Consider the following 19,647-nt stretch of genomic DNA (forward strand, 5'->3'; position numbering starts at 1 on the left):
ACCCAAATGAAAGTCACACCTGGAGGGGAGAAAGGTCCTTCTGTGCAGGAACACCAGGAGCTGCTGTTCCAGCAGGGTCAGTGGTGCTGTGTCATCAAAGCCTTTCAGCTTTGGGGGTCTTCTCATCCCTCTGGGAGTCAATTCTGGAGGTTTTGTAAGGGGGAACTCAGGGTTTCTTCAATTAACTGGTCTGTGACAGCCTCTGTGGGCAAACAGTAATTGTTTCTTGTGCCTGGGGGAGTATCTGCAAAGAGGATTATGTTTGTACTGATGTACCAATCTTCCCTTCAAGGAGATATATTTAGCACTGCTCTCACAAAGCCCTGCAGGGGTTGGGCACTGGGAGCAGGAGGGAGTGGGGCGGTTCCTCCCAGTGAAAACCACCTTTGTGTGGTGGTGTAGGAACCAGGGTGGGGTTCTCAAGGACATAACTGTGACAAGGTACTGGCTGTCCTTCCTTGCCTTTGAGAATTGTGTTTTTGTTGTTTTTTTAAGAACTGGAACAAACACCTCCAAAAATACTTGCCTGTTAATGCAGCTGCCTGTGCAGTTTGGTACCTGAGAGCCCCGGCGTGTTCCTTTGCTGCCTGCTCAGCAGGGATTGCTGTGTAACCAAAGAGTGTTGGCTTGTGCACCTGTACAAGGTGAGAACCCACTCCTGGCTCACCAGCAGGTCAGTCATAGAGTAGAATCACAGAATGGATTGGGTTGGAAAAGACCTCAGAGATCAGCAAGTCCAACCCTTGATCCAACCCTACTGTGATCACCAGCCCAGGGCACTCTGTGCCCTGGGCTGGTGATCACAGTAGGGTTGGATCAAGATGTGGTGGATTCTCACTCAGTGCCACATCCACGGAATCACAGAATCAGAGAATGGATTGGGTTGGAAAAGACCTCCGAGATCATCAAGTCCAACCCTTGATCCAACCCACTGTGATCACTAACTCTGTGCCCTGGGCTGGTGATCACAGTGGGGTTGGATCAAGACATGGTGGATTCTCACTCAGTGTCACATCCACAGAATCACAGAATCATTGAATCGATTGGGTTGGAAAAGACCTCCAAGATCATCAAGTCCAACCCTTGGTCCAACTCCAGTCCCTTTACCAGATCATGGCACTCAGTGCCACAGCCAAGCTCAGGTTAAAAACCTCCAGGGATGGGGAATCCACCCCCTCTCTGGGCAGCCCATTCCAATCCCTGAGCACTCTCTCTGCAAAGAATTTTTTTCTGATCTCCAATTTCCCCTGGCAGAGCTTGAGCCCATCGTGCCCCCTTGTCCTATTGCTGAGTGCCTGGGAGAAGAGACCAACCCCCACCTGGCCAGAACTTCCCTTCAGGCAGTTCCAGACAGTGCTGAGGTCACCTCTGAGCCTCCTCTTCTCCAGGCTGAACACCCCCAGCTCCCTCAGCCTCTCCCCACAGCACTTGTGCTCCAGTCCCTTCTCCAGCCTCGTTGCTCTTCTCTGGCCCTGCTCCAGCCCCTCAAGATCTCCTGCAATATCAGTTTGTGAGATCCCAGGTTGAGATGGTGGTAAGGAAGGGCTGGCAGAGCCTCGGAGTGGCAGGGGAGGTGAGTGGTTGTGCTGCCAGCAGTTTGACCTGGGGTGGGATTCTGTGGGCTTTATCCAGCTGCTTACTTGGGCCAAATGTTGATATGTTCCCGAGTCACTTCCAAACTTCATGTGTGTTTATCTTCAGGATTAGACTAAAAAAGTATAAAATGCACCTCATGCCATCTGAAAAAAAAAAAATGAGCTGTTACAACACGTGGGTGAAGTGTCACTGCAGGCACAGCACTGGTCTGTTGCATTGACATGTATTTGCCAGTGATTTCACTGCCTGTAGGGACATGCCACAGGCATCTACTGCCTCTGTCCTGTCTGCTGGAAGGCAGCTAGATAGGAAATGTGTTCTTTATTTGTATTTTCAGTAGCAGCTTTACATAACAACGTTTATCCAGGAGTTTAATAAAGGCCAGTGGCCTCTCAGGCCTCCACAGGTGCTGGAGCAGATGAAACTGTGGTTGTGCTGGTCCAGAATGTGGCCTAGTGCTGTTGCCTGTGAGATACCCAGGGCAGAGGGAGGGCATGGGGAGGAGGTGGGCGTCACCTCTCATGGGGAGAGAGCAGCAGCACTGGGAATATGTCCCAAATCCCATGCCAGGCATCCTCTTGTTGCTGCCCTTCCTGGCTTCTGCCAAGTGGGTTGGTGAAGCAGCTGTTCCAGAGAGATGATGGGGCATGTGCCACACTGATTGCCACAGCAGATGATGGCCACTGACTGCTGCAGTCATCCAGTGTAGGTTTGAGGATTTTTGTGTGCTGTCCAGGGAATGGAGGAGGGGAGAGTGTGTTGAAACAGGACACAGTTACCTTGTGTATTTCTTGGCATTGAGTTAACTGTGCAACATTTTTCTTCACCTTAAACTGTGTGTCTTCATAATTCTTCTGATGCTCTGGGACAAGGGAAGATTACTATTTGTCTTGGGAGGCTGAGTGGGATCAATCAGGGAACACCCAGGATCTCCTCTACGAAACCCCAGGAGCAGGCAGGGGTTTCTAGGGACCAGCCAGCATGGGGCAGCCCTGGGAGGGGGCTGTTTAAGGAAAATTAGTACTTCAGGCACAGAGATGTCCCCTGAGCACAGAGCAGCCTGAGGGGCCGGTGTGCTACAGCCCATCAAGGCTACACTCTGGATTTGCAAATCCTTGTCCCCCAGTTTTCCTTGGCTCAGGCATGTGGTGGGTTGCACCCTGGCTGGCTTATGGTGGCACTGCTGCTGACTGAGCAAATCTGTGTGACTACTAATAGTAAATCATATACAGATTTAGGGTCTTGTCTCTTCTTTCTGGGAAGAGGCAACTCTTGTTTCTTCTTTCTAGGAAGAGACAAGTCTTGCCTTCTGGGAAAAGACAAGTGGCTGAGTGTCAGCACCTTCCTCTGCTGCCAGCACACCAGTCCTTACAGGTGTGTGTGTGGGCCCAACTGGCTGTGATGGGCAGCACAGGGACCCCAGGCAGGGATGGGGCAGGGGCTGCTCCTCTGGGAGGCTGCATGAAGGAGTCAGGCAGCCACAGAAAGGCTGTTGGAGTTGTAACTCCATGGGATGGCCATGCTGGAAGAGACACCTCTCCATGGTGTCTCATTGGCTCAAGGAGGGTAAAAATATGTCCATATTTGTGGAGGAGGAGGTGGGAGACATTTGGAGAGTCAGCAGCCTTTGAAAATCCCACAGATTTGTTCTTGTGAAAGCTCTGATTTATGGGAGTTTGTTCTAGTTTCGATCCATCAATGAAGGCAAGTTAAAGGTCCTCAAGTCTGAAATGAGTTTACCATCAGTTCTTGGCCAGTCAGCACCTCTGGCGAGCCGAGGTGTATCCGTAACCTCCCTGACACGTGGAAGCTCCAGCCTGGCTTTGGCACTTGGGCTGGTGCTGAGTTACAAACCCTCCCACACAATGGATGCTGGAAACATTTAATTCATCATTTATTGCTTGCACAGCAATGGTGCAAAAGGGTCTGATGGATGCAACATGGGACTGCATCAGTGACCTGGGATGGGCACAGGGAGCTGGATACAGCACAGGATCATGGCAGTGACCTGGGATGGGCACAGGGAGATGGATACAGCACAGGATCATGGCAGTGACCTGGGATGGGCACAGGGAGATGGATACAGCACAGGATCATGGCAGTGATCCAGGATGGGCACAGGGAGATGGATACAGCACAGGATCATGGCAGTGATCCAGGGTGGGCACAGGGAGATGGATACAGCACAGGATCATGGCAGTGATCCAGGATGGGCACAGGGAGCTGGATACAGCACAGGATCATGGCAGTGACCTGGGATGGGCACAGGGAGCTGGATACAGCACAGGATCATGGCAGTGATCCAGGGTGGGCACAGGGAGCTGGATACAGCACAGGATCATGGCAGTGACCTGGGATGGGCACAGGGAGCTGGATACAGCACAGGATCATGGCACAGGGAAGCTGATCCTAGATCTGTGCATAATGGAAGACAAAACAGAGCCAACCCCTGATGCCAAACCATAACTGCAGTGTTTGGAGTCTGTTCTGAGCTCGTTTCTCGACAGAGCAGCTTTGCTCTGCTGAGGCTCAGATGGATGGGAGTGACCTTCATGAATAGCTGTGCTAATGTTTATTTTATCAGGACCCCGCTCTGGAGCAGCAGAGCTGCTGGTTATTTTTAACCCAGGCACTGAGCAGCTGGAGCCCTGGCTCAGCAAGGCCCAGTAACAAATGCTGTAAAGCAGGGCCGTGCATCATTGCTGGGCTGAGGAATGTTCCTGACAGGGAAGGCAGTGCTGGTTTGTGCAGTTAACTCCTTCAGTGCTCTTTGGGACTCCCTGTGCTCTTGGGACTGTGCTCTTTGGGACTCCGGGTGCTCTGGGGGTTTGGTGCTGCCAGAGCTGGGGGCTGGCATGGCCCCCACTGCTCTCCCTGGCTGTGGGAGGAGAGAACTCTCCTCATCCTTCCCTGGACTGTACCTCCTCTCCATCCCCACTGCATACCATGAGGGTCCCAGGCCCCAGCTGCTTTTTCTTGTTGCATTTGAGAAAAGCAGGACAGGGAGATGGGGTTAAAGCTCCATAAGGTAAGGGGAGATGGACCACGTGGTTCTCTGGGAGGGTTGTCTTGAAAGGTTTTGCTGGTCAAATAACGTGCTGGTGTGTGTGAAGCCTGAGCCCAACAGTGCCCACCCCAGCCCAGGGGTGCCCATCCAATCCCAGGCTTGGGAGCAGGAGCTGGGGCTGGGATGGAGCTGAGATGGGTCCTTGGCCTCCCATGGGGGAAACAGAGTTGGGGTGTGGGGAGTTCTGGCCTTAAACCCCAATCTGGCTCGGGGGAGCAGCAGCTGTGTCTGCAGTTCCATGTGGAGATTTTATCTCATCCTAAAGATAAACAGAAGGGAAAGCTGGAGGACAGGCTGTCCTGGGTGGGAAACGTTCCTCGCTGCCCATCAAGCTTGGATCACAGCCAGGATGGGAGATGCCAGGGTTGTCAGGGTGACTGGGACCATCCAGTGTGAGCAGGTCCTGTTGTCCCACAGACTAGGCCAGTGCATCCCCTCTGCTGGGGCTGTGGGACCCTCAGCTGGAGACCACCAGCTCTGTAATGGTTTTTGTGGTGTTTGTTTATGGGAATAGTGAGGCTCCCACCCTGTTTATGGAGAACAGGCAGGAGGCCTCTTCTGGCATGGAGAGAGTGTTTATCTTCAGTGTAGCTTTGACCCAAGTTCCAAAGTGTGAGACAAATCTACATTCTCCTCCTGCATCTCAGTCCTTGATCCAGATACCCCTTCATCTGCTCCAGGCTGAGGGGACAGCCCCATTCAGAGCCTGGGTGTGCAAAATCTGTTAGTTTGATTACCATGGATGGGTAAACAAACAGGGTTCTCTGTCCTGTTCTCTGTGCAGTCACAGCATGGAGCCATTCCTGATAGGGAAGAAATGCCCTGGGGGTGTGTGGGGTGGCTGCCTTGGGGGCTGAGCACATCTTTACCCGGTGCCAGGGGTGCTGCAGAGACTGGCCATGGGACTGGGAGAGCTGCTGGGATCACCCCTCTTCCTGGGTACAAGCTCTGAGCTGCAGAGCAGCCCAAGAACACCAGGCCAGACCGACTTGGGGCAGAAGGGGTGGCCAATGTGGGGCTGCAGTGGCAGCCTTGGCAAGGACCCACCCAACCTGAGTGCTGGGCTGGGGAACTCACCCCCACCCATTTGGGTGTTGCTGTGGGGAGAGGAAGTGCAAGAAGAGCCAGGTCTGGCTTTAAAAGTGAAAAATAGAGTTTTTATTCAGTGCTTGCATAGTTGATTCATGTCAAGGCAACATCCTGTCCCTCCCTGCCAGTGTCTGCAGTGCCAGGACAGTTATGGAAGCCAATGCCTGGCTATACCCAAGCAGTAGGTTATTTGCAGTATGTATTTATAGATTTGTTTATGTATATATGGCGTATAGAAGGCTTTGTGCTCACAGTGTACAATCTCTCTCTACTGAGCTGCAGTCAGAGAACTGCAGCAGCAGGTGCAGTCAGGGCTGGAGGGGGTCGTTCTGCTGCTCTGAAATGGGCTCTGGGGGCCAGGTCTGGCAGCACAGCACAGAGGGGGGGCTGCACAGGGGTCCCGGCTGCACCTGGTGCTGTGGGACAGGCAGGACAGGGGTCCTGGCTGCACCTGGTGTTGTGGGACAGGCAGGACAGGGGTCCTGGCTGCAGTGGGGCTGTGGGACAGGCAGGACAGGGGTCCCGGCTGCAGTGGGGCTGTGGGACAGGCAGGACAGGGGTCCTGGCTGCACCTGGTGTTGTGGGACAGGCAGGACAGGGGTCCCGGCTGCAGTGGGGCTGTGGGACAGGCAGGACAGGGGTCCTGGCTGTACCTGGCGCTGTGGAACAGGCAGGACAGAGGTCATGGCTGCATATGATGCTGTGGGACAGGCAGGACAGGGACATGTCCATCTCATGCGATGAGGGAATGGTGGTGAAGGGAGTGGCTGCCACAGGAGCCCCAGGATGCCACCAGCTCCTTTGTCCTGTCCCTGCTCCTGGTGAGGACATGGCACCACTGCCGCTGGGTTGGGTCAGGCTGGGCTCTGGCAGTCCTTGGCACCACTGGGAGCCATCATGGCTAAAGCGAGTGGGGGGCCAGCGAGGCAGGGTCTCTGCAGCTGGGGGGCCACGGCAGCAGCTCACATGGGCTGGGGTGCAATGATGACGTTGCGGAAGCCCTTCACCCCCCTCAGCTGGTCACTCTCAAAGTCCACCATCAGCTTCTGGAGCCCTGACCGCTGCGGTACCAGATCCAGACGGAACTTGGCCTCAGCCTGTGGCTCCACTGGCTCCTCACTGTGGGAGAACAAGGGGGTCAGTGGGGCCCATCACCCTTCTGGCCCCATCACCCTCCCTGTGCCTGTGGTGCCAGAACAGCACTGGGACCCCGGGAAGCAGGGGCTCTTGGGGGGTGGCCAAGCCCCTTCCCCAGCAGGATGTGGCACGGGATACTCTGCACAGCCCTGGCTCCTGCTGTGTCCCAGGACTGCTCTCCCTGGGGGCTCAAGACACAGAAATCCACCCCCACCCCACTCCCAAATTCTAGCCATGTGAAGAGGGAAAATCTCTTACAGCTCCTTGATCTGCTGCCCCTTGGTGAGGCCGGTGCCCTCCACCACGAAGACACAGTTGTTCAGGGGCACTTCGAGGGGGTTCACCAGGCTGATCTCCGCCACCAGCTTCCGATTCTGCATTGGCTCTCCCAAAATCTGCAAGTAGGAGAAGTTGGACCCCCAGCACCACCATTCCTGGCGGCCATGGTGCTCCCCCTACCCTGGGCTTGGTGGGACTGATGCAGGTCCCAGGGGCTGCAGCCCTGCTCAGTGAGGCAGGACCTACTGCCAAAGGGATAACCCCTCAGGGTGATCACAGCAACCCCTACCCCCTCCAAAGCAACCTGGGATGGGACACTGGACCCTCACCCTGATCTTGATTGGCGGATTCTCAACATAGACATCCCTGACAGCCACCATGATGTCACCAGTCTGGTGATCGGTCAGAAGAGCCACCACCTTGATGAGGTTGTCCTGGGTCAGGTTGTCCTTGTACTTCTCATACAGGATGCGCATGGGCACCCTCTCCTCTGGAAGGAGAAGCAGAGCAGGGTCAGGAGGAGAAGAAGCCACGTCCCAGGGCAGGACCCCAGGATTTTGCCTGTACCAGGGTCCCAGAGGGGCTTTGCCAGCCCTTGGCAGCCAATGAGGGCAGCCCAGCTCCCTGCCAAGTGCCTTCACTCAGCCCTGAGTGTTGTTTATCCCAGAGTCCTTGATGGATGGAGCTGTCTGGAGCTGAACGGGAAGGAGGCTGAAGGCAACCAGCTGCAGAGCTGCCTTGGGCAACACCCCCTGAGCAGCCATGACCATGGGAAATGGAGCCTGGCATTCCTGGGGCAGAACTGAACTGCTGTAGTATTGACTGGAGCTATACAGAGAGGCACAAACCTGGCTCCCCACAACACCACAAAGCACTAAAGGATGGAATCTGGGGAATCCTGGGATTGGTATTCTGAGGCAGGAGCTGCGGGGAGAAGCTTTAGGAGCTTGTAATTACAGCTTCAGAGAAAATGATGTTGGATTAACTTGCAGACAGGAACGTTAAGGACCCTGAGGAGCAGCAGGGCTCCTCTAGCAAGGTGGGCACATGTGGACCAGTGTCCCCATCCAGCCCTGCAGGAGGCTTCGAGCAGGCACTGGTACCTGCTGGTGCCTTTGCCAGCATGAGAGAGGCACATCCCACACCCCTCAACAGCGCTGAGAGCCGGCACATTCCTCATTCCTGTAGTGCAGCTCAACCCGTGGCAGAACGCCGAGTGCTGTGTGTGCTACGGTGAGGAGCAGGGCTTGGTGCAGGGGAAACACTGGGCTGTTCCAGGACAGCACATGTGTGGCCTTTGCAAGCCCTGAAGGGTCTCTGGCAAACTCACATAAACCCAGACTCGTGTTTAATGACCAGATGGTGATGTTCACGTGTGAGAAGAGCAAGGGGAAGTTCGGAGGCCATGCCAGGACAGCTCTGTGGCTGAGCGCTGGGGAACACCAAGAGCTTCAGCACTGCTGCCCAGTAAACCCAGTACTGCCCACTTCCTCCAGCCTGGAACTGTGTGCTTGGGGCTGACCCATGCCAGTCCCACTCTCACCGTGGTTGGAAGATCCCACTTGAGAGGCCAGTCCAGCCTGGAGGTGTGTGGGAAAGCAGGAAATTCAGAGAGAGCCATGGAGTGCCCAGGGATGGATGGCAGCCTGACTGTGCCCAGCTTGCTGCATGGCAGCAGCAGTGGTTTGTCCAGCTCCAGATGCAATTCCCACCTCTGCCCGAGCAATTTCCTCATCCTCTCATAAAGATCCTCAGTGGTAGATAACTAAGGAGAATGCCCTGAGGGGCACTACCCACCGAGCAGCTGAACATGGGCATGCTGCTCACCCAATGGCTGGACCAGCATCCCCCTCACCGCCGGGGGGTCCCTTACCTGACCGTGGGCCAAGGTCGATGTCCACTGGGTCTGTGAGGCCGCACTGGGGCCCACTGGAGCCGTTGTAGCTGATGGTGCGGGCACTCAGCCTCACCGTGCAGACTCGCTCCACATCCGTGTTGTTGTTGATGACGGCAAAAACATCAAAGTCACAGCCCTTGTTTGCACCCTCTGACACCTTGATCTTGAGGTGCAGTGCCTCATCCTCCTCCATGATGGACTTCTTCTCGTGCTCTGCCTTCTCAAACACTTTCCGCTCCTCCTCAGACCCTGCGGTGGACGAAATTCCCGTGATTCCAGAGTTATGGGGAGGGCACGGTCCAGGCTGTTGTGCCCCAAGCCCTGGAGCCCTCCTGCTGCAGTTGTTTCCCAACAGCCACATCCACCCGCCGGGTGTCTCTGCCCATGCAGCCCCCCGTACCCTCTGGATATTTGTAGTTGTGGGTGATGTCCTCCCTGCTGTCCTTGCCCACGCTCTTCGTGCTGATGTTCTTCCCCACCATGGAGGATTGGATGCTCTGCTTCTGCATCCCATCAGGCTGCACCACCCAGTACACCACGTCAGCGTTCACCTCCGCGAAGATGAAGGGGATGTCGTACTTCAGCTGCATGTCACCATCTTTGATGGCTTTGACGGGGGCTGGCCCGCAGCAATAAACTCCTGCAGGGAGCAGAGCCACTGTCAGCACCCCAGGGTTCAGCCACTGCAGGGGCAAGAGGTGGCTGTGGTGGGGTGACCCTGCCATGTCACAGCATGAGGTGGATGAAGCATCTGTGTGGTGCACGTTGTACCTTCACTCTTCTCCTGGGGCGTCGGATCCAGCACCTGCCACCCATCGTAGTCACCGGCCAGGTCTGGACGGGCCATCCAGGACTCCACCCAGCAGTGGAAGTTCCTGCAAGGGAAGGCAGGATGTAGAAGCCTCAGCTTACCCCAGTGCTCGCCAGGCTTTGGGGAAGAGGAAGAGGCAGCTCTGGGGATGGACAGGCTGAGGTCCTGCCATGCCACTCACCAGATCTTGTCCCAGGACTCCCGCTCCAACCCCCCATTCTCGTTGAGGTAGCGGTCGATGGTCAGGTTGGCATTTGTGTCATGGGCTGAATTGTAGTTGGTCACCACCCGGGTGGGGATTCCCAGGCACCGCATGACTGTGGGGAGTAGAGGAGGGTGAGACGGGCCCAGATTTGCACCACTCTCGTCCCACAGAGCCTCAGGTTTGCACAGTCCCTCTCTCATGGAGCCCCAGCCTGGCACAGCTCCTTCCCTTCCTGTTCCCCCACAAAGGGGTGCCCAGGGCGTGATGCCCGGGAGGAGCCAGTTCCCACACCCTCTGTGCATGGGTGGCACATGGTTCTGACAGTCTGAAAGGTCTGGAATGCAGCAGAAAAAAGGCACAGAAGAGTCTGGGAGAGCTTTGGAGGGAGAGTGTGGGCAGCCATGCTGAACCCCAGATTTCATCTCCCAGCTGTCTCTCACTGTGCTTGGAGCTCCCTGGGGAGCAGTGAGGCAGTTACAGTGCTTCAAAGGAAGGCTATAAAACTCTGCAAGTCGCTGAATATCCACTTTAATTTTCTCCTATTTCTCTTCCCTAAAAAGGGTCTTGTCTGTCTGTGAAACATCAATGAACGCTCAGAGACAGCATTTTTCTTGGGGCAAAGCTGCACAACCACGTGTGAGTGTTTGCCAGCAGCAGACAGCCTGGAATCGTTCTCTTTTTCCCCAGTCTGACTGCCCTGGTGGCCGTGACATTATCTTGATCTTGGTGGACTCGTGACTTTATTGCAAACTTGGCCTTAAAGCCACTTCCCTCCCCCTGTCCTGCCCCAACCACTCCCTTGCTGCCTGGCTGGGCAGGCAGTGCTGATGGAAAAACCAGAGCCCTTTCCTATAATTTTTTCCCTCTTATTTCCTGACAAATTAGAATAACAGAGAGTTAATTGTGAAGGAATCATTGCAGGCTGATTGCAGCCAGTCCCAGCTCTTCCATCTCACTGCAGCATGAAGAGGGGGTGGAGGGCAGGGGGCTGGGATGGGAGATGGGGGGACATGGGTGACCCTGTCCTGCGGGGAAGAGGAGACAGAGACATCTGCTCTCACCAGTACACGCCACAGCAGCAAAGACCCAGCACTGGCCGTACTTGACTGGCTGGCACCCAAAATTCTTCCACCTCTTGAGAATATCCACACTCCCAATCCAGGACATGGGGTTCATCCCATCATCATAGGGGTCTTTCCACCGCCCCGCCAGCACCCCCCGGTCCTCATCGTTACAGTTTACCTGTGGCAGGAGAAGAGAGGATGGATGGATGGATGGATGGATGGATGGATGGATGGATGGATGGATGGATGGATGGATGGATGGATGGATGGAGGGATGGATGGGTGGATGGATGGAGGGATGAATGGATGGATGGATGGATGGATGAACAGGGATGAGCAGGTTGAGGAGGGAGGGAAAGAGCTTTTGTGCCATTCACGGGCGCTGTCACCCACATTAGCATCATATATCCATGCAAGAGCTCACTTGGATGCAGTGCTAATTAGGGATGAATTTTAGAAACAAGTCCTCTGACCTGGGAATTTGAGTGTCATTATCCCAAAGCTGTTCCTGGGATGGTCTAAGACTTCCCCAGCTATTCCTTTCCTTTTAAAAGGCTCTTACACATACAGGAGCAATAATGGGAAAGGATGTAAAAAACGCCTCAGAGAAGGAAAATGGCCTTACTGGGGGGATGGCAAATGCCACCTCTCTGTCACAGCTGTAGCTGGGGTGAGTTTGCACCCCAGGGAATGTGGGGTGCTGGGGACACCCTGCGGGGTTGCACCCCAAACTCACCATGGCGCTCACCACCCTGCCGATGTACACGGGGTCATTGCGGCGGGAGCAGTCCCGGTTCTGGTCCCTCAGGTGTTTGGGGTTTATGTCCAGCATGTTGAGGCAGATGGATAAGATGTCATCCTCAAACTGGTGGAGAGCAGGGAGAAAAGGCACGTGAGGTTCCCACTGGGGCTCTGGAACCTCTGTCCTCCCTCCCTGGATCACCACGATGCTCCTGCAAGCATAACTGCTGGGGACAGGGGGTGACACCTTTCCAGGGTGCCCTCCCTGGGCAGCCCTCACTCAGTGACGTCCCCGCTCAGCCTGCAAAGCCTGTGGGTGAACTCCCGCCCGGATGTGGCTTCCTGCAGCCACACAGGGGTCATGCATGGAGCTGACCTCTATGAAAACCACTTATTTCCCACCACAGCTGAGTCACAGCCCTTCCTTGAATTGAGGCATGGATCCTGTGGGGGCCACAGGATCCATGCCCTTGCTCAGGGAGTGTGGCTGAGCTCTGCCTGTGCTGTGGGAGCTGCTGCCTTATCGGCACCCCCGGCACAGTGCCAGGGAGTGTGTTATCAGGCACCGGCTCCTTGGCACAGCAGGGACATCCCGATTAGCGGCACATGGCCATGGGGGGCCCCCATGAGCCATGTAGAAACATTCCCCTTACCCTGCCATGCTTTGAAGTCAGCACATTCTCTCTTGGAAGTGGGAATCACGTTTCTTTCACCCACAACTGCACCCTGAGGTGCTGACAGAATTTGGGGTGCATGTTTGGGGGGGCACACACATGACACTAGTCCCTGAGCCCTGCAGCACAAGGGCTGCACAGGCTGGGGTCAGCTGGGGGTCCCAAAGGTCCCAGGGGGCCAGGCCCACTGACCTGGCCAAAGTTCCAGGGGATGGAGAAGATGTAGTTGTAGGTGCCCTGGAAGATGAGCCCTTCCTGGGACAGCACATACTCTCGGCGCTCGTTCTCATCACGGAGGAAAACTGTGTCCTCTGTGGGGACAGCAAGCGATGGGGACAGGGCTCTGCCATGTGCCACCAGCCCCCCGACCCCCTCAGGGCTACCCCTCTCTGAGGATGCATCCACTGGGCAATGAGGCAACAGGGGCTGAAACTGCTTCTGCCTGGAAAAACTGCTGAAGAATTTCAGCCCAGTTTGATTTTAGCTGATGGGGAAATTTCAGTGAGTTTGTGGTTTCTCATTTTTCTGTCTTCCCTCTCTTTTATTTAATGGAGTCAGGTCTTTTCCCAGAAGGAGAGACCTCCCTGGGGGAGCAGTGAGCAGTGGGAGTGGGTGAGCACAGCACAAGCCATTTCACTCACAGCAGCTACTGCTGTGAAAATCAGTATTTACTAGACATGTTTGCAGAAGGAAACTCGACGTGTCCATCCCCAGAACTTGGCACAGCCCTGGCTGAGCAGAGCTTCCTACAGCTCCTTATCTCTGTGGACTGAGTACGGAAAGGTTGAGATCCAGGAAACCAGCTGGTCCAGGGGCAGGGAAAGGACATGGAGGGAGGAAAATCCCAGGGCTGTTAAAACTTGCAGCTCTGAGTCGAGACTCCCCTCTGGGTCTGGCTGCCTGAATTTTACTGGGGCAGTGACACACCCCTGTTGCTGAGCCCACAGCTGGGTGCCTGGGTGGGGATGGGCCAGGTGGGGGCAAGTAGGGATAACTGTGGGTAAGTAGGGGCAACTGGGGACAAGTAGGGGCATTTAGGGGTTTTTCCCCTGCCCACTGCCTGGCCAGGAGCTGCTGAGGACTGCCCAGGGCTTCCAGTATCCCAGTGGTGAGCTCCCATGGGCACTGTGAGGTGGGGCAGCCTGGATGGGGTATTGGGTGTCTGGGATGCTGTAAAAGGGGCTGTGCATGTCCTAGGGTGGGGAAGGATGCTCGTGGCCCTGACCTACTGCAGGGATTGGGTGGAAGCAGAAGCAAAGTGGGGATTTCTGGTTAGACCTGAGATCAGGGCAGGGCTCAGGGCACCTGGGGTGAGACCAGCAGGGTCGTGCAGCCCTGTCAGACCTGGGGAGTGGCCTGTACTTGGCTTGAACCCAGGAACCCCTGGGTTGAGGAAGGTGAAAGCCTCACCTGGGTGCCAGGCATTGAAGAGCAGGACAAAGTGGCCGATGTAGAAGCTGGAGCCCTGGTAGCCTGTGCTGGCCTCCAAGGTCAGGGCGTAGCGGCCGATGCAGGCGTTGGGAGGGGAGCAGAGAGACACAGAAAGGGACTCCCCGTCCTGCTGCTGCATCACAGCACTCCAGCACGATTCCTCAGGGCAGTCAGTCATGGCAAAGTGGGACCTGGTTCCTGATGTGTCATTGGGACAGGGCCCTGTTAAGAAGGAGCAGGTCAGCTCTCTCAGTGCTCTGGGAACCCTGGGATCCCTCTGCCATGGGGGCTGCACCAAGGGGTCCTGAACCAAGTCCCCTGTCCTGTGGCAGCTGCCCAGGCCTTGGCTGTCACCACCTGGGGACATTCACTATGTGGTCTGTTGGGTTCTGGGAGCACAGGGTAGCTCAGCTATTGGGGGCTCAGGCACATCTCTCACTCTTTAGGGCAGGACAGTCTCACCCCATGGGCCCCCCTGGGCTAGCAGAGCACAGGGGGTGCTTGTCCTGGTGCCCACCACAGGGCCAGGTCTCTGAGAGGAGCCACTGAGTTAGTCCCTGTGCCCACACAGCCCAGTCCTGCTGCAGCCCATGGCACGGGGTCTGGGGGAGCCCAGCCACGAACCCCAGACCCCTGGGAGCCCCACGGTGTGTGTGCAGCCTCAGGCGTTGCTGCAAACATCCCAGGATTAGAGATGACATCAGTGGCCAAAGTGCCGAGCCCAGGACAGCGTGATCCCTGCTGGCCCTCCAAGCTGCAGCCATGGCCAAGCCACCTGCACTGAGCCAGCTCCAGACCTGCTCCCCAGAGCGGTGACACCCAGCCCGGCTCAGCAGCTCCCCGGCCATGCAGTGCCTGGCTGGCAGCCAGGACAGTGGTGCCACTGCTGACCACTCTCCCTGACGGACCACAGCCCTGGCTGGTCCCCAGCCAGCCCTCGCCCACACCGTGGGCAGGGCATCAGACCAGTCACCAAAAATACTCATGAACTCATTAGAGTGACACAGTTTCTCCTCTTGAGGAGGCTGGGCTGAGCTCACAGTGTTCTTTTGGCAAGGGCTAGACTGGTGCTGCTGCAGAATGGGCAGCCATGGGCAGCCTGCTCCTCCTGCTCCTCTTCCTCCTGCTCCTGCCTCCACAGCCCACAACATCCCCCCAGGCTCCAGCACTGAGCAGGGCTCTGCTTACACAGCTGCTGCAAAAATACAGCTGTATTCTCACTCTATTCTTCCTCCCCTCTTTCTGGTGGGTTTGCCCTCCTGCCTTGAAGGGCTGCAGGTCCAGCCTCGGTGAGGAATGTGCCAGGGGTAGTGCCAGTGGGGTGGCACTGCCATGTGCCTCCATGAGCACCTTTGCCCTCTTTCTTCCAGAGCTGGGGCCAGGCTCCAGCTCAAAGGAGCCTCTGCCAGCCTGTCTTGGCCTGGAAAGCTGTGCCTGGGGCTGCTCCTCCAGTAAAACCAGGCTGGGACTGCCTGTGACATGGCCTGAAGAAACCCAGGGGGTGGGAGTGGGTGGGCAGCCCCTATGGGACTGCCAGGGCATGGGGGGAGCTGAGGGGTGCTACGTTTGGGTTTGTCACCAGAGCTTTTGGCATGGAAGAGTTTTGCTGTGTGAGGAAACCTGGGTGCAGTTTTGCTTTTAATTCTGACTGGATTGACTCAGCAGGACACTGCGAACCCAAAATAGCTCTTGCCTGAGAAAGAGTTTCCTCTCCCTTTGCTCTGAGCTGGCAGGGCCGAGCCCCTGCCCGGCAGCTGCACCCAGCCCTGGCCTCAGGAATGATAGTCCCAGCCCTGGCCCTGCTCAGGGGGCTGTGCTGGGGGTGCTCCATGGGAATATTTCCTGACCAAACCCTGAGCTGGGGATGTCTGAGCAGTGCTGGGACTGTGTGTAAAGCATCAGCAGAACTGCTGTGTTACCCCTGGCTGAAAAGATGCACTTTGCTGATGTTGCTCAGAGGACAAGAGTGTTGGGCAGGTTCCCAGCCAGAGCCAAGGCACTTCCAGGTGGGCTGGAGGCTCCAGTGTACCCCAAGTCTGGCTTGGCCATGGAGGAAGGAGGAACAGGTGGTGGTGGCCTTTGTTTTGTTTCTTTATTGCTTCCCTTCCACTCGCATCAAGGAGATGAATTTCTACCTATTTTTCTTGCTGTGATATAAAAGCTGTGCACAGCACCAGCCCCTGCCAGGTGGGAACGGGGGGACAGAGATTGTGTGAGATGAGCCAGGTCCCTTGACACAGCCTCCATGGGAGCACAGGTGAGCCCTGGGGCAGGGGCAGAGGGTGGCGACACCTGCCCAGCCCTCCCTCATGGCACAGGTGTGGGGGCACTCACCTGTCTCGACGTTGAAGGCGAGTTTGTCCACGCCCTCGTCGTAGCCACGGCCTGAGAATCGCAGGGTGATGGTGAAGGGCTGTCCCCGCCGCACCACCAGCTGCTGGCACCCCATGTCTGCCGTCCGGTGCTCCCTCCCATTGCGCTCCAAATGCAGGTCACACGTGTCCAGCACCAGATCTGAAAAGGCAGTGGCATGTTCAGCTCTGACACTGGGACCAGCTGAGCCACGACACCCAGCCTCGTGCTTGGGCAGGAGGAGTGGCTGTAGCCCACCCTGAGCCCTGGGTTGGCACTTTAGAGGGGGAATGGAGCCTCCCCTGCCCACACTGCCTTGCCCTGCCCGGTGTGCCCAGCACAGCTCTGGGCACTGTGGTCCTGCTGAGCTCTGAGCATCCTTCCAGGAGGGCCCTGCGGGCTGGGCTTGCACCATGTGCTCCGAGAGGGGCATGGCTTTGACAGATGAGCTCACAGTGACATTCTGCCTTGTTGAGCCAGCTCAGTGCTGTGTTCTTGTGCTGTGGAGCTGCCTCCATGATATCACCACGGAGGAGGGGGACCCTGTGCTGCCAGAGCAGTGCCAGGCTCACGATTCACAGCACCCAGCACAGGAGCAAAGCCCACCACTCAGCTCTGTTCTCAGAGGGCCTGTCACCAGGGCTGCTGTTTCTGTGCCCCCATCCCAATTGTGTACTGCTGAGCCCAGGAATGCCTGGGATGTTCCTGTGCCTCAGCCAGGCATCCAGCAGCTTTACTGTGCTGTGGCTGCTGACAAATCAGTGAGAGCAAGTGTAAATTCAGAGACAGAGGCTGTCTGATGCCCCAGACGTGTGCGTGCTGCTCTGCTCTGCTCCCAGCCCAGGCAGGGCCATGTTCCCACCACCCTGGGTGCTTTGCTGGAACGATGAGATATCATTGCTTGAGGCCAGAGCCCCCTGACTGCTCTGCAGTGATGCATTAATCACCAGAATGAGCAAAAGCATTTCACGCAGGAGAGCACACAGCAAGCTCAGCACCAATCCCAGACTGGGGTGGCTCACTGTGTGTTGTTCAGCTTGCCACGGCTCTCCCTGACCATGCCCTTCCCAGTGCCAGCCCCGGTAGTCACCGAGCCCTTCTCAAACCTGTGTGAAATGGAAACAGTTGCCCATGAGCTTGCTGTTCCCAGAGCTAAAGAAAAGCACTGCTCCCGGCATTCTGGGCAAGGGAACTCTGCAGCATGTGCTCAGTGCAGGGCAGTGGGCTTGTCACCATCCCCTCTGCACTGCTAGAGCTGCTGGGACTGTCCAGAACTAAGGGCAAGGTCCCTGCAGCCAGTCCATGGGGACCCTGAATAGAGGATAGAGCACAGAGAGGTCCTTCCCCTCACTGCCTCCCCCTCACTGAGCAGGAGCACAGCTCTGTGCTACGGCATGTGGACCGTACCAGTGGGACCCCACTGACATGGAGCCAAAGTCATTGTGAATAAGTGTGTTCAGAGAGCAGGACAGGCTTCCTCCTTGTCCCAGTCACCCCAGGGTTATCATCCTCAGCACATTTAGCAAAGAGCAGATTTCTCCAAGCACAGGTGCTCTACCCAAATCGATGGGTGCCAAGAGATATGCAGGGAAGGGGCCACGGTGCTGTAAGAGGTAGCAGGGCCCCAGGCACCCAGGAGCAGGAGCTGCCCGGGGTGTAGCAGCTCAGCTTTGTGCCCGTCTCAGTGTCTGACCCGAGGGACCCGCGCTGGAGTTGCTGTGGTGGTGCTGGGAAGTCGGGACAGCCTGTGCGCTCTGAGACAGCACAGCAGAGTGATGCCATCTCATCCAGAGGGTCTCATGCCCATGAGTATCACACAGACCCGTTTCCTAGGACTTTGGGGGCAGCTCTGTGGGAGGTCGGGGCTGTCTCTACCGTGAAAAGACACGCTTGAAGGATTCCCGAAGGCTGGAAACTTTACTTGTGCCTGAGCCTCCAGAAATCCCCTAACCCTGACAGGACGTGGGCGCACGCTCTTGGCCCAGTCACCCACCTTCCTCTCCCGGGAAACCTTTAAATAGCACCAAACTGCACTCCACGGGTACTGGCGCCACCCGGGCCAGCGGAGAGTCGGGAGGGAGGGAGCGAAGGGCGCAGCCCGGCGTGGAGCCGGCGCGGACCCGCGCTGGGCTTGTTGCCGCCGCCGTCCCGGTTTGGTCTTTCCCGTTCCCCATCGCGCTCGGCTTTGGCTGAGGCTCAGACAGCGGCTCGAGCGGGGAGTGAGGGGGAGCGGCGGGAGGGCACCGAGCGCCAGTGGGAGCAGAGGGGGCTTGGCGGGTCGGGATTTCCCGCGGAGCGGGAGCGACCCCGACCTTGCGGAGCGAGCGCCCCGCGGTCCTACCTTCGGCCATGGTGCCGGCGCGGGGAGGTGCGGGAGTGCCGGTGCCGCCGGGCTGGTCTCGGTGCCGGTGCCTGTCCTGGTGCCACTGGCAGTGCTGCCGGTGCCGGTGCTTGTCCCGGTGCCGATGCCGATGCCGGGGGAGCTGCCCCTCACCACCCACTGACCGGCCCCACCGCCAGCCCCATTTATGCCGCCCGCTCCCCGCGCCCCCCCGCGCGGGCGGAGGGACGAAAGGGAAAACAAAGTTTCCAGGAAACGCGGCGGGTTTTGGTCCCACCTATTGAAAGGAACCACTCCAGGGAAAAAAAAAAAAAAAAAAAAAAAAGGGGGCAAAGCCGCAGGCCCCGGAGCGCCGCGGGCTGGCCCCGCTGCCGATCAGGAGGGGAAAACAAGGGGACAGAGAGGGACCACGCGGCTCCCAGTGAGGTGCCAGGACTCGGGAATGTTTTCTCCTTATAAAGTTCTCTCCCTCTTTGGCCGCATGTCCATCCTGGCTGGTCCTCGTGGGATGCGCCTGTCGGGAATCGCATCCCTTCCCACAACTTCATCCCTGAGAGATGAAGTCTGGAGGGAAAATGTGTTGAAAACTTAGCTGGTGGACAGCTCATGTGTTGGAGATGGAGCTGTTAGCTCTGGAATGTGAGAGTGTGCACACAGCAGTGACCAGCACATTCTCTGGCAGTCCCTGCCCCACACTCTGGCCATCCCTCTCCTGCCTGAGGGTTCCTGCCCCCGGATCTTGCCAGTAGTACCACCTGGGGCCACCTGGCCTGGCCTGGCCCTCCCTGTGTGTCGCACGGGTCACCCACACACTAGAGACCCTCTGTCAGAGGCAGAGGGCTGAGACACCACATCTCCATGGGCTCTTGGGTTTTGGAAGCACACTGGTACCTGAGCATGGCTTGTCATGAACAAGGTCTTGAGAAGTTTCTGGACCTCTGGAGTGATTTTGTCCAGTTACTG

At 57.0% G+C, this 19,647-nt stretch overlaps 1 protein-coding gene across 1 annotated transcript; it reads right to left on the reverse strand.

Annotated features, from left to right (window-relative positions):
- Positions 1–5,798: 5,798 nt before the first annotated feature.
- Positions 5,799–18,906, reverse strand: TGM2 (transglutaminase 2). The gene is made up of 13 exons (XM_071573041.1): positions 18,685–18,906; positions 16,326–16,505; positions 13,971–14,213; positions 12,753–12,871; positions 11,882–12,010; positions 11,143–11,323; positions 10,058–10,193; positions 9,837–9,940; positions 9,466–9,705; positions 9,042–9,314; positions 7,498–7,658; positions 7,148–7,284; positions 5,799–6,871 (listed from the first exon to the last, which is right to left on the reverse strand). The coding sequence occupies exons 1-13, from the start codon at positions 18,692–18,694 to the stop codon at positions 6,715–6,717; spliced, it is 2,070 nt and encodes a 689-aa protein (XP_071429142.1). The 5' UTR covers positions 18,695–18,906; the 3' UTR covers positions 5,799–6,714.
- Between the last annotated feature and the right edge of the window lie 741 nt (positions 18,907–19,647).

The sequence above is a fragment of the Pithys albifrons genome, chromosome 18, assembly GCF_047495875.1.
Source record: "Pithys albifrons albifrons isolate INPA30051 chromosome 18, PitAlb_v1, whole genome shotgun sequence".
NCBI classification, from domain to species: domain Eukaryota; kingdom Metazoa; phylum Chordata; class Aves; order Passeriformes; family Thamnophilidae; genus Pithys; species Pithys albifrons.

Coding starts and splice junctions, on each gene's coding strand:
- TGM2 (XM_071573041.1), bottom strand. Junction 14,214..16,325: donor CGCCTTCAACGTCGAGACAG/GTGAGTGCCCCC, acceptor CCTTCTTAACAG/GGCCCTGTCCCAATGACACA. Junction 9,706..9,836: donor GCCCCAGGAGAAGAGTGAAG/GTACAACGTGCA, acceptor TGCTCCCTGCAG/GAGTTTATTGCTGCGGGCCA.